The sequence below is a fragment of the Rhamphochromis longiceps genome, linkage group LG20, assembly GCF_057381845.1.
Source record: "Rhamphochromis longiceps isolate RC_006_pf linkage group LG20, R_longiceps_female_GT1.1, whole genome shotgun sequence".
Classification (NCBI taxonomy): Eukaryota; Metazoa; Chordata; class Actinopteri; order Cichliformes; family Cichlidae; genus Rhamphochromis; species Rhamphochromis longiceps.
This window is the reverse complement of record NC_140576.1, coordinates 22,538,748-22,551,307: the sequence shown is the minus strand read 5'-3', so window position 1 is coordinate 22,551,307 and position 12,560 is coordinate 22,538,748. Positions and strand designations below refer to the sequence as shown.

At 44.2% G+C, this 12,560-nt stretch overlaps 1 protein-coding gene across 1 annotated transcript; it reads right to left on the bottom strand.

The window, feature by feature from the left end:
- Positions 1-925: 925 nt before the first annotated feature.
- LOC146645310 (matrix remodeling-associated protein 8-like) lies at positions 926-12,488 on the bottom strand. The gene is made up of 10 exons (XM_085393850.1): positions 11,943-12,488; positions 8,865-8,891; positions 8,450-8,758; positions 4,934-5,035; positions 4,347-4,808; positions 1,851-2,006; positions 1,674-1,704; positions 1,521-1,600; positions 1,378-1,431; positions 926-1,278 (listed from the first exon to the last, which is right to left on the bottom strand). The coding sequence occupies exons 1-10, from the start codon at positions 11,956-11,958 to the stop codon at positions 1,253-1,255; spliced, it is 1,263 nt and encodes a 420-aa protein (XP_085249976.1). The 5' UTR covers positions 11,959-12,488; the 3' UTR covers positions 926-1,252.
- Positions 12,489-12,560: the final 72 nt, after the last annotated feature.

Here is a 12,560-nt window from a genome sequence, read left to right as displayed (position 1 = left end):
AACTAAGGAAGCCACTTGAAGCAAATGTAGTGTTTGCTGTTGTGAGCAGAAGAAATCTTTATTAGAGGAGAGGAACATTAAAGTGTGCAGGTGAGCCAGAGAGAAATGCAAGAAATAGTTTAAAAAAAAGGCTAATCTACATTTTACAATTTAGCATTACTGATATAGTAGACACTCTTTTTCCTCACAGAAGTACAGCTACACAGTTGATAACAGATTCCTGTATCACTAACCAGAAGATTCATTCACGAAAATTCAGTGTTTTACAAACCAGGGTACATTATTGTTGTTTGATGCAAACAAGAATGGTTCGAGAATTTTCCTGAGTTTGCACAGACTGAGCCTATAGTCCATTGTCATAAAAGTAACAACATTACTTTTCACCTGATAAATTTTCAGTGAACCAGGTAACTGTACACAATGTCAGTTTGGGTAACTTATGGGGAGGAGAATTTTAATCTGCCTTTCTGTAAGAAAAATCCACAAAACAGGGTAGTCCCTTTGTCACCACTGTTGAGATCTGTTTTTGTGTAGCTAGAATAAAGTCATACTCGTTTCCAAACAACATTTGAAAATGTCTACAACATACAGTAAATTGAATTATGAAACATTATGATTTATGTGCTTTACACTACAGCAGAATTTATGCAAAAAAAGAAAAGGAAATATCCAGATTTCAACAATTAAAAAGAGCCGTAAGCTTGTAGCTCCATAAGCATGTGCAGTACATAATAAAACATACCGGTACCTCAATAAAGAGCATGCATTTAGTTAAAAAACATATTTTAAAAACATTATATAAGAAAATGCTTTGTATTTAATATAAACAAAACACTGAATGCAAAGAGGAAGGATCAAATATAAGTTTAACCATATGGTTATAACAGCTGGTGAGAAGGAAAAAAATATCTATACATATACACACATATATATATATGTGTGTGTGTGTGTGTGTGTGTGTGTGTGTGTGTGTGTGTGTGTGTGTGTGTGTGTGTGTGTGTGTGTGTGTGTGTGTGTGTGTGTGTGTGTGTGTGTGTGTATTAATTTTGAAATCGGGTAAAAAAAAGAAAAAAGAAAAAAAAAGAAAGATGATATCCTTTACTGAAAAAGCTTTGTGTGCTAGGGTTACAGCAGAGGGAGCATTCCTCCTGTCCTCTCCTGGGTTTCCTGATTTTCTCCTTTTTCTCCATGGTCCTGTATTTCTTCCCGTGTTTGCCCTGGACCTGCCAGCGGCGTCTCAGAAATATCACATTCACTTCCACATCTTCCCATCAAATTCTGCATGAGGAGGTGAGAAAGGGAAATCGTAACACCAAAATCTGCTGAAAAGATGCTAATTGTTGTGTTTACTCACTGAAATACACAGTTTCTGCTCACCCTTATTGCAGTCTTTAGCCATATCGCGCTCTTTCATTATGTTGTTTTTGTACTCTGTCGATTAAAGTAGACACACAGAAAATGAGCTGTCGATGGAAAGCGAAGTGTGCGTATTTAATGCGTTTGGGTGAAGTTTACTGCACCTGAATTCAAAGGCTCTTGGTTACAGCAATTCAGCTCTGTGCAGTCTAAAGCTACTTCACCTCCAGTGATTGCGGTTCCCCTGTGAAGAAGTTAATGTTAGATTTAATGTAAAGTTAAAGCAGCATAACATTAACCACATGATAATGCATTACCGTTGGGATCGACCCAGCTCATACTCCAGCCCTGTAAAAAACAGAAAAAAAAACTCAAGCGCACACAATAATAACAAAATGTAACTCTGATAAATATGCTTTTTATGATGCTAAGAAACACAATCAGGTTGCAATATACAAGTAACAACCAAGCAGGAATGTTGTAATAAAAAATACCTCTCTTTTTGCGCCGTCGAGTCAGCATAATAAGAGCAATGACGATAAACCCCAGCAGTAAGAATGTTGCCAGGAAGTAGCCCAAATGTTGCATGAAATAACTTCGATGCTCGGGGATAAAGACATTAACCACACGTGGAGGCTCGACCCCTTCGCCTGAGAAAAGAACAGGAATAAAATAAAATTCCTTCTTCAATAACCTAATTAACTCTCCAAGAATTACTGAATATTACACATGCTAAATATTGAGTGAACTCAATAAACCCTAAAACCAAACAATGCAATGTATCCTGGGGATTTCATGCTCATATTTTAAATGAGATTTATTGTATTGCTGCATTGGATTAAACTAATGGCAATAAACAAGGATCAAAATGAAATGTAGTTCCACACAAGTAGAGGTTTTCATTCCTCCATAGGCTCTTTTTCATTTGTTCCCAAAAGCAAAACACTGGAGCAGAGAGAGCAGAGAGTTAAATGTCAAGATGCTGTTTGGCAGTAATGACTTCCAGACCTGATGTCATGCAGCTGTTATTTTTTTCTCCCCAGAAAAACACAGGCTGACCAGTAAAGTGGAGAAGTGTGAGGGAAGGGAGACAAAGTCTGTAATGTGGTCTGTCTGCATGTCTGAATTACTTTTTCATTTTAAAAGTGCTCTTCTAACAAACACAGAAGCCTGGTTTGAGCATGTATGGAAAATAAATCTGTGACACCTTCAGCAGAGTTTAGCAGTGAAGTCTACCATCTGGCAGGCCGCTCTAAACATGGCAGGCAGCAAAGGGTTTCACAGTGACCTGAACTGTCCCAATGCACCACATTTATACATCTACATAGTTACACATAATTTCAAAAACATAACAAATAGAGAACTGTTTATATTTTCTTTAATCATTATTTCAAACCATAATGTGTTATATCACGACTACTTCTGCAAAAAGTACGCTTATAGATGTGTTGCTAATATACACCAGTAATTGGTCATAAATTAAAAAGCAGTTTAATCACAGAAAATACTAAAATTGTTTAATCTCTAGTCTTTCATTAGCAGCTCAAAAGAACAGTCTAAACTAACAAAGAACTAATGAGGAAAACATGCAATGGTGTATCTGTTGTTATGCATTAAAAACCAGCCAGTCAACAGAAAAAATATTTATTCTAACTTAATTACCAACATCCTCTAAGGGGGTCTATGTATACACTGATGGCAAATAAAGCTGTCATTGCATAATGTGCCTAATATGCATGAAAATGCAAAGACATACCCAAGGTCATTGTCTCTACAGCACAACTGCTGAGAGGAGATCTCCAGCCATGCTGTAGCAGTGGTCTATTACCATTTTCTTAACAGATCAAGTGTGTATGCTTTAATGGCTTTTTTTTTTTTCAAATGGTGGGATACACATCATTTGCAAGTCAATGAAATAAAAGGAATCATCTTCTTTTCAGAGGCTGATATCTCTCTTGAACTGGTGACAGCTCACAAAATGCTTCCCTCATGATTACAAGGAATAACTTCTTTTTATTTTTGTTTCATGTCATCAATAACTACGACAACAAAGTGAAAAGCTGTGAAAAGTTCCCATGATGCTTGTAATGTAATGTGGGTGAATAGAAATAGTTGTTTTTTTTGTCTAACAAGCTCAGCGAGGTGCAGATAAGAGCTAAGTGGGCAGGAAAAAATGCATCACACATGCATTTCTTTCTAGCATAAATTTTAAATTGGCTGTCATTTCTTTAAAGGGGAGGAGAATCTATAGTCTAACACGTACTTTCATACCCTCCCCTTACTTTGCTCTTTCATGTCGCAGCTGGCCCAGATGTTGAACAGATGGGCCAGACTTCCTGTAACTGCTGATAAATATGCCTCTACCAGAGAAACGAAGGAGAGACTGGAAAAAAAACAAAACAAAAGTGGAGAAGCAGTATAACAGGTCTAGATGCCTGGTTTAGACTTCTGGAAAAATGAGGAACAAAAAACCAAAAACACAGGATGTGACCATCCACTCCAAAAAGTACTGGATGCTGAAACCCATTCCTCTGCTCAGTCTAGCTAAAATATGTCTAGATAAACAAATAAAAAAAAGCTCTAAATGAAGCAGTTTGTGAGGAAAATGAGAGCACTTCCATTACAGTCGATTAAAAACTGTAGACAGCTTTTTAAGCAAAAGATGCAAATAGATATCTCTATTCTATCCAATCTGCAAAACCAAATAAACAAGTATATGAAAGAATTTCTTTCTTTCTTTCTCAACTAGCTCCTGCATTCCTTGGCTCCTCCCTCTTCAGCTCAAACACAAAAACAGGGAGGACTGAGGAGAAAGTTGGCAGGAGGAAGAACTGATTTAACTGACCAACTATGCCTATAAATATAACAAAAAAACCCAGGAGCGGTCTTATTTCTCTGTGCACAGTTCAGCCAAAAAAAACATAGAGGAAAAACCATTTACCATGACTATGTTGTGGGAAAACAAATTTCTAAGGATTTTTGTTACTTACTTGGATCTGGTTCATCATTCTGGAAAATTCTGGGTGCTGGAGTGGAATCAGGCATGAGTGGAGGTCCCACAGTTAGTCTGAAGATGCGCCTCTCATGGAGACCACAGTAGTGATGGTGCAGGTGGCAGGAGTAAAGGCCTTTATCAGCGGGCCTCAGGTCGGAGATGAACAGTGAGAAGTCTCCTAGTGTAAAAGCATCCTCTGCCACACTCATCTTGCTCTGGGCAAAGAGAGGTCCGTAATCCCTACGCTCTCCGGAGGCGTACAGGTCCACCAGTCGGTCGGCCTTATCAGGACGCACTCCAGGAGGCTGGAAGTCCCAGTGGGCCACCTGCTGCTGGTCCTCCTGAAGACCCTCTCGCCACAGGGGGCGCCGGTTCACACAAGGCAATACCACTGAGCTGCCCAACAGGACCACAAACACAGTCTTCTCTCCATCCAAGTACCGCTTCTCTTTACGAGCTGGAAACACATTCAGGTGTAATACATTTTTAGGTGTAATTAAATACACAATTAAATGTAATTAAATGTAATTATACATCACAATTCAAGAAACAAATATAGTATTTTAGATCAGATAGCCTCACCTGACTTAGTGACATCAACATGGATTTGCATAGACTGGTGAATCTGACAGTAGTGATGGTGTAAATTACAAGTATAAACTCCTTTGTCGGTTGCTGCCACATCTGAAAATAAATAAATATTATTAAAATAAAATTAACTTAATTATATTAAAATTATAACTCAGCACGAACAACAAGACCCTTATGAAAAGGACACCGAGGGAACAGTTTACCCTGCCCGGGATAGGGTTACCGGGGCCCCGCCCTGGAGCCAGGCCCGGGGAGGGTGCCCGAGGGCGAGCGTCTGGTGGCCGGGCCTTAGTTCATGGGGCCTGGCCGGGCACAGCCCGAAGAGGAGACATGGGCCCATCCTCCCGCAGGCCCACCACCCGCAGGAGGCGCCATAGGGGTCGGGTGCATTGTGTGCTGGGTGGCGGCCAGGAGCGGAGGCCCTGGCGGACTGACCCCCGGTTGCCAAGACTGGCAATAGGGACATGGAATGTCACCTCTCTGGTGGGGAAGGAGCCTGAGTTAGTGCTTGAGGTTGAGAGGTACCGGCTAGATATAGTCGGGCTCACCTCTACACATGGCTTGGGCTCTGGAACCAGTCTCCTGGAGAGGGGCTGGACTCTGTCTCAGTCTGGAGTTGCCCCTGGTGAGAGGCGGCGGGCTGGGGTGGGTATTCTAATATCCCCTCGGCTTGCTGCCGGTACGTTGGGGTTTTTCCCGGTGGACGAGAGGGTTTGTTCCCTGCGCCTTAGGGTCGGGGAACGGGTCCTGACTGTCATCTGCGCTTATGCGCCGAGTGGCAGTTCAGAGTACCCAGCCTTCTTAGAATCCCTGGGGGGGGGGTGCTGGAGGGTGCTCCACCTGGAGACTCTGTTGTCCTGCTGGGAGACTTCAATGCTCACGTGGGTAACAACAGCGAGACCTGGAGGGGCGTGATTGGGAGGAACGGCCTCCCTGATCTGAACCCGAGCGGTGCTTTGTTATTGGACTTCTGTGCTAATCACAGTTTGGCCATAACGAACACCCTGTTCGAACACAGGTTAATGTGAATGTGAATATAAACAATAGTTGTTTTTTTTTACAGTAATTACATAAACAAACACAATTGTGTCTGAGAGTCAAATTGAGTCACTTAAAATCTCTAGGCCGTAGGTCGATGATCGATTTTGTAATCGTATCAGCAGACCTGCGACCATATGTTCTGGACACTCGGGTAAAGAGAGGGGCTGAGCTGTCAACTGATCACCACCTGGTGGTGAGTTGGATCAGGTGGCGGGGGAGGACGCTGGACAGACCTGGTGCACCTAAACGCGTAGTGAGGGTGTGCTGGGAACGTCTAGCAGAGGCCCCAGTCCGCGAGATCTTCAACGCACACCTCCGGCAGAGCTTCAACAGCATTCCGAGGGAGACTGGGGACATTGAGTCCAAATGGACCATGTTCAGCGTCTCCATTGCCGAAACTGCTGCATTGAGCTGCGGCCGCAAGGTGGTTTGTGCCTGCCGTGGTGGTAATCCCCGAACCAAATGGTGGACACCAGGGGTGAAGGGAGCCACCAGGCTGAAGAAGGAGTCCTATCGGGCTTGGTTAGCCTGTGGGACTCCGGAGGCAGCCAACAGGTATCGACAGGCCAAGCGGAATGCGGCTCGGGCAGTGGCTGAAGCAAAAACTCGGGTGTGGGAGGAGTTCGGAGAGGCCATGGAAAAAGACTTTCGGACTGCCTCGAAGAGATTCTAGCAAACCGTCAGGCGTCTCAGGAGGGGAAAGCGGTGCTCTACCTGCACTGTGTATAGTGCTGGCGGAGCGCTACTGACGTCGACTGAGAAAATTGTCAGGCGGTGGAAGGAATACTTCGAGGACCTCCTTAATCCCACTGACACGTCTTCCGAGGAGGAAGCAGAGTCTGGGGATGAGGGGAACGACCCGCCAATTTCCGGGGGCGAGGTCACTGAGGCAGTTAAACAACTCCTTGGTGGCAGAGCCCCTGGTGTTGATGAGGTCCGCCCCGAGTTCCTGAAGGCTCTGGACGTTGTAGGGCTGTCCTGGTTGACACGCCTCTGCAATGTTGCGTGGAGATCAGGGGCAGTACCTGTGGACTGGCAGACCGGGGTGGTGGTCCCCATCTTTAAGAAAGGGGACCGGAGGGTGTGTTCCAACTACAGGGGGATCACACTCCTCAGCCTCCCTGGGAAAGTCTATGCCAGGGTGCTGGAAAGGAGAGTTCGTCCGCTAGTCGAACCTCGGATACAGGAGGAACAATGCGGTTTTCGTCCTGGTCGCGGAACACTGGACCAGCTCTTTATCCTCTCCAGGATACTTGAGGGTGCATGGGAGTTTGCCCAACCAGTCTACATGTGTTTTGTGGACTTGGAGAAGGCATTCGACCGTGTCCCTCGGGGTGTCCTGTGGGAGGTGTTGCGGGAGTATGGGGTGTCTGGCCCATTGCTACGGGCCATTCGATCCCTATACAACCGTTGCAAGAGCTTGGTTCGCATTGCCGGCAATAAGTCGGACTCGTTCCCGGTGGGTGATGGGCTCCGCCAGGCTGCCCTTTGTCTCCGGTTCTGTTCATAATTTTTATGGACAGGATTTCTAGGCGCAGCCAAGTGGCGGAGGCTTTCGCTTTGGTGGCCTCAGAATCTCATCTCTGATTTTTGCAGATGATGTGGTTCTGTTGGCTTCATCGGGTGAGGGCCTCCAGCTTGCACTGGAACGGTTCGCAGCCGAGTGTGAAGCAGCGGGAATGAGGATCAGCACCTCCAAATCTGAGGCCATGGTTCTCAGCCGGAAAAGGGTGGAGTGCCCACTCCGGGTCGGGGATGAGTTCCTGCCCCAAGTGGAGGAGTTCAAGTATCTCGGGGTCTTGTTCGCGAGTGATGGGAGAAGGGAGCCGGAGATCGACAGACGGATTGGGGCTGCGGCTGCAGTAATGCAGACGCTGCACCGGTCCGTCGTGGTGAAGAGGGAGCTGAGTGTAAAAGCGAAGCTCTCAATTTACCGGTCGATCTACGTCCCTACCCTCACCTATGGCCACGAGCTGTGGGTAGTGACCGAAAGAACGAGATCGCGGATACAAGCGGCAGAAATGAGCTTCCTCCGAAGGGTGGCTGGCCTCTCCCTTAGAGATAGGGTGAGAAGTTTGGCCATCCGGGAGGGGCTCAGAGTAGAGCAGCTGCTGCTCCACATCGAAAGGAGCCAGCTGAGGTGGTTCGGGCATCTGACAAGGATGCCCCCTGGGCGCCTCCTGGGTGAGGTGTTCCAGGCATGTCCCAACGGGAGGAGGCCCCGGGGCAGACCCAGGACACGCTGGAGAGATTATATCTCTCGGCTGGCCTGGGAACGCCTTGGTATTCCCCCGGATAAGCTGGAGGACGTGGCTGGGGAGAGGGAGGTCTGGGCCTCTTTGCTTAGGCTGCTGCCCCCGCGACCCGGCCCCGGATAAAGCGGATGAAGATGGATGGATGGATGGATGGATGGATGGATGGAACAACGTTCATAGTGCTACTGCAAAAAAGAATGAAAAGTCTCACTGTTGATAGTAAGGGAGAAGTTGCCATCACTGAATGCAGAGTCTGGGATGAAAACGCGGCCCTTGTTGAAGGCGTTGTAGACCCTCTGGTTGGCCCCAGGTGACATGTCCAAGACTCGTTCCACAGAATTTTCCGGGCTGCTGCGGACCAAGTCCCAGTGCACTACCCTCTGACGGTCCTTCAGTCTGTCCCGGATCCACACCATGCGGGGGCTGTGACAGGGCAGGATGGCCTTAGATCCCGCGGGAAGAGTGATGTTCTTCGCCTCCACCACTACACCAAGCCTGCTGCTGCTGCTCTGTCCCCAAGCTGACACAGAATATAAACACATGTAGTCACAAATTCAGTGCAGCAAAGATGTAAATATAAATAATCCAAAATAATATGCTGTGCCTAAAAAAAAAAAGTCTCTTACCTCCCGGCAGGAAGAGCACAGCAAGAACTGAAAAAAACAAAATCCAGGATGATTAGAGTTTTATCCTACTGATGATTTTAATTCACACAGCCTGCTGATGCTGCGTTATATACCGTAGATTTGTCTCCACATATTTCCACTGATTAATTCTTGAGAAACACTTCAAGCGCTTCCACCCACAAATTGGTTGAAGTGCCTGGAGAGTTTAGCTTTGATCTCGTACTGACCCAACACTGAAAACTTTCAGAGTCTGAGCAGATGTGGGTTCAGTGAGAGGACAATTTAAAAGAGATAGAGTGAAGCTGAAGAAACAAGCACGCGGTGAAAAGGTAACGCTTTAAAACAGAAGTTCAGCAAAGGAAGACAAAAGTAGACAAACACACCAGATGTCAACAACACACTCTGGAAATACATTTCGCTGTTTGTGTTTGCTCACTCTAGGGATTTTCCGACAGCACATTTGCTATTTCTAATGCATTTTTCCCACAGTGCTATTTCCCGTCTGTTTACTGAAAGGCGGGCAGAGATGTATGCAGCCAAAGCATACAGAGCCCCCATTCATCTCGGCTGCTGCTGGCTTGTCGCAAGGCCGTGATCCTGAGGGGATGAAGCACCAGGCTGTTATTCGGCGCACTCCAGTCAAACTCCCAAGTGTCAAAAGTCTCGGAACCAGACCAAACACCTGTTTGTTTTCACCATACCGGTACTTGTTATTATAAACTATAGAGACAAGATTTATTTCAGTAATGCAGTGAATCTTCTTTCAAGCTTTGAAATGTTTCATGCAAGTACGGTGGCAAATCAATAAATCGTCACGAGCTCGTCAGCTTTTAAAATCACAGTGATAAAAAAGATAAAAGTAAGAGAACATTAGGTTCCATTTTAAGATGAGATGACTGACTTCCTCTGTGCAGGTCATTTCAGAGGCCGGAGGCACTAACTGTAGAAGCTCTGCCCCCTCTTGTCTTAAACTGGGCCTCTGGAAGAGTTACAAGACCTCAGCCTGGGGATTTTAAGGTATGCTTATACTAAGAGGTCAGAAATATCTCAAGAAATTACACCACGAAGCACTTTCAAAATGTGACGAATAACACTTTAAATATACTGGGAGCCAGTGTTAGTGAGATAACACTGGTATGAACTGGCTCTGGTCATTTTTAAACTGTGTAAAGTATTTAGATTTACTGAATGTTATCCAGAGGAGCAAATAATGAGTGGAAACTTGCAACAATTATTGCATTGTATTGTTTTTTTGTATGCATGGTTAAATGCAGGGTTTGACATACAACACAAGTCAGTAACTGGTTTAGCAGTTTTAGCTATGTTGGCTATCTTCACCATTAGACTATGAGAATACCTCTGCTACTGTTCTTCGATGCAGTAAACTAAATAACACTTCAAGCTGGACAAAATGACTTCAGCACACACACTGGCATCAGAGAGGAGACCTCATCCTGGAAAACTTTCCTGGCTTTTCTACAGTAGGGCAAAAACTTTCCTGCAGATGGTAAAAACAAAGCGTCTCAGCCCCTTTAATTGTCTGTCATCAGACACACACAGGCTGTTGACTCATGAGGCTGTTTTAACAGTAAGACTTAACAAGGGGCTATTGAATTACTAGTGATAATAACAGACATTTGCCAAATAGAGTGCAAAATCACTGCTCATTAAAATCTCAACCTGAAGGTAAAATAGCAAAACGTTTTAAGTATGATTTAAACATAAAGAATGAGTTTACTCAGCATAAAGTCTGTGATTCACCGATGTTGTTCAAGTGTGAAGTTTGCTCACAGCCCCGTCACAGGTTGAAAATAAATCAGACAAATCTGTGCAGCTGCAGACTCAGCTAAACATACAAAGATACATTCAGAGGCCTGGAGGGCTTATTGACCGTCCTGTGGAAACAGCGTGTTAGCACTGATTACGTTCACTAATTACATTCTAAACCACTGCAAACATGCTGGATTATTTGTGTATGGATTGCTTTCTGCAGATTTACATGAGTTTCATCTTCACGTGGAATAATTAGGTGACGTCTGTAATTTTGAGGTCATTTATCATGTTCAGATGATCTGATGGCGCCCAAATGTCATAGCTGCCAAAGCAACATCAGCAACATCTCAGTGTGTGGGCATCTTCTCTAACCTTATGGAGGACAAATTGAGCTCAAAATTTCAGGGGATTGCCTGCGAGGATTTTCCAGAGCATAAATATGCTACCTTATCGTGACCTTGTCATTTTCTGAGTAGCTACATGTTTACAAACTTGTTTGAGTCAAAACAGCACTTCGAATCTTTTCCATGCCCTGTTGCTTTGTGGCCGTTCATTAAGTTGAATCCAACCATCATAAACTGTGTTTATGATGGTTGGATCCCCCTCCTGCTCCCTCTCCTCCACGCCGTCTGGACTCCAAAAGACCCACTCGTGGTGAAACACTCATTACTGACACATATAATGACTGGCTGCTGGATTGTGCTGACTCCTCCACTCAGACCGCAGTTAACTGGAAACACATTGGGTTGAAGCCATAAAAAATCCCAGAGTCACAAACTATGGCCTGTCTACTGTATCAACATGCCGGGCCCAATCTGATTGCATTTGATCTATTTTATTGAATAGATCACTTTGAACAAAAAAAGTTAGAAAGTGTACAGGGCCGTAGTTTGAGATTAGATGTTCATACCTACAAGGGGCTTTAAATGTAAAAATAACATAAAAAAGGTTAAAATGATGAAGATCATTGGTTATCAATACAAAGCATGAAAACACATTACATTAATCTTGCATCGGTTAACTGAGTTTGGAAAAATGCGTGTACAGCAAAAACAAAACCCAAAAAGCAGTGAAAAATACAGATGCAAGATATTTACAGTTACATATAATAGCTTACAGAGACTCTGTGAGCGAAGAATAATGAAAAGGATCAGAAAAGTATTTAGCTGAGGCAAAGCAAACCTGGCAAAGGAGTCTGCTTTTGTTACCGACTGACCTGGATGCAATTATGGCACAAAGAAAAATTTAGCAAGCGTCTTTTTTTTTTCTTTTAAAAGTGAGACGACTTAAGAGGACTTCACTTACTCTGAAGGAGAGCCATGTCGAGGAGGAACTATTTATCAAAATTGTCAGATGTTAAAAGCCCGTCAGAGGAGGTTCTTGCAAGAACTGATAAAGGAGCGCCTGAAGTTCACCCAGCAGCAGCAGGACTTTGTGTTCATGCAGACTGAGTCTACACAAGTCCCACCCTCCGCTAGCCAATGAAATCCAACACTGCAATAGTGCTAAACACTTCACAAATATCCGCACTAAATTGCACAATTGCATTTTGTTATAGAACACTGGTATCTTAACTGCATTTCGGATAACTGCACCCAAAAACACAAATCTCCGTTAAACCAAACACTTTACAATAATCCCAAAATTTTAGTGCGACTGACAGCTGCTAGAAAATCATCTTATAATGAAACAGATGATTTGCAGCTTTTAAATTAAATATTAAGTGATAGCTACAATGTATGTGGTTACGTTGGCATTTTATTTTGTTCTACGTGTCCCACATGAAGAGTTTTTTCATGTTGGAAACTTCCACACCACTTTCTTCCTTTGTGAGTTATTTGCAGCATAAACTTCAGTTAGCATTATTTGCACAATACTGCCATCTACAGTACAACAAGAAAAAGAACAATTGCTGAAGTAGCT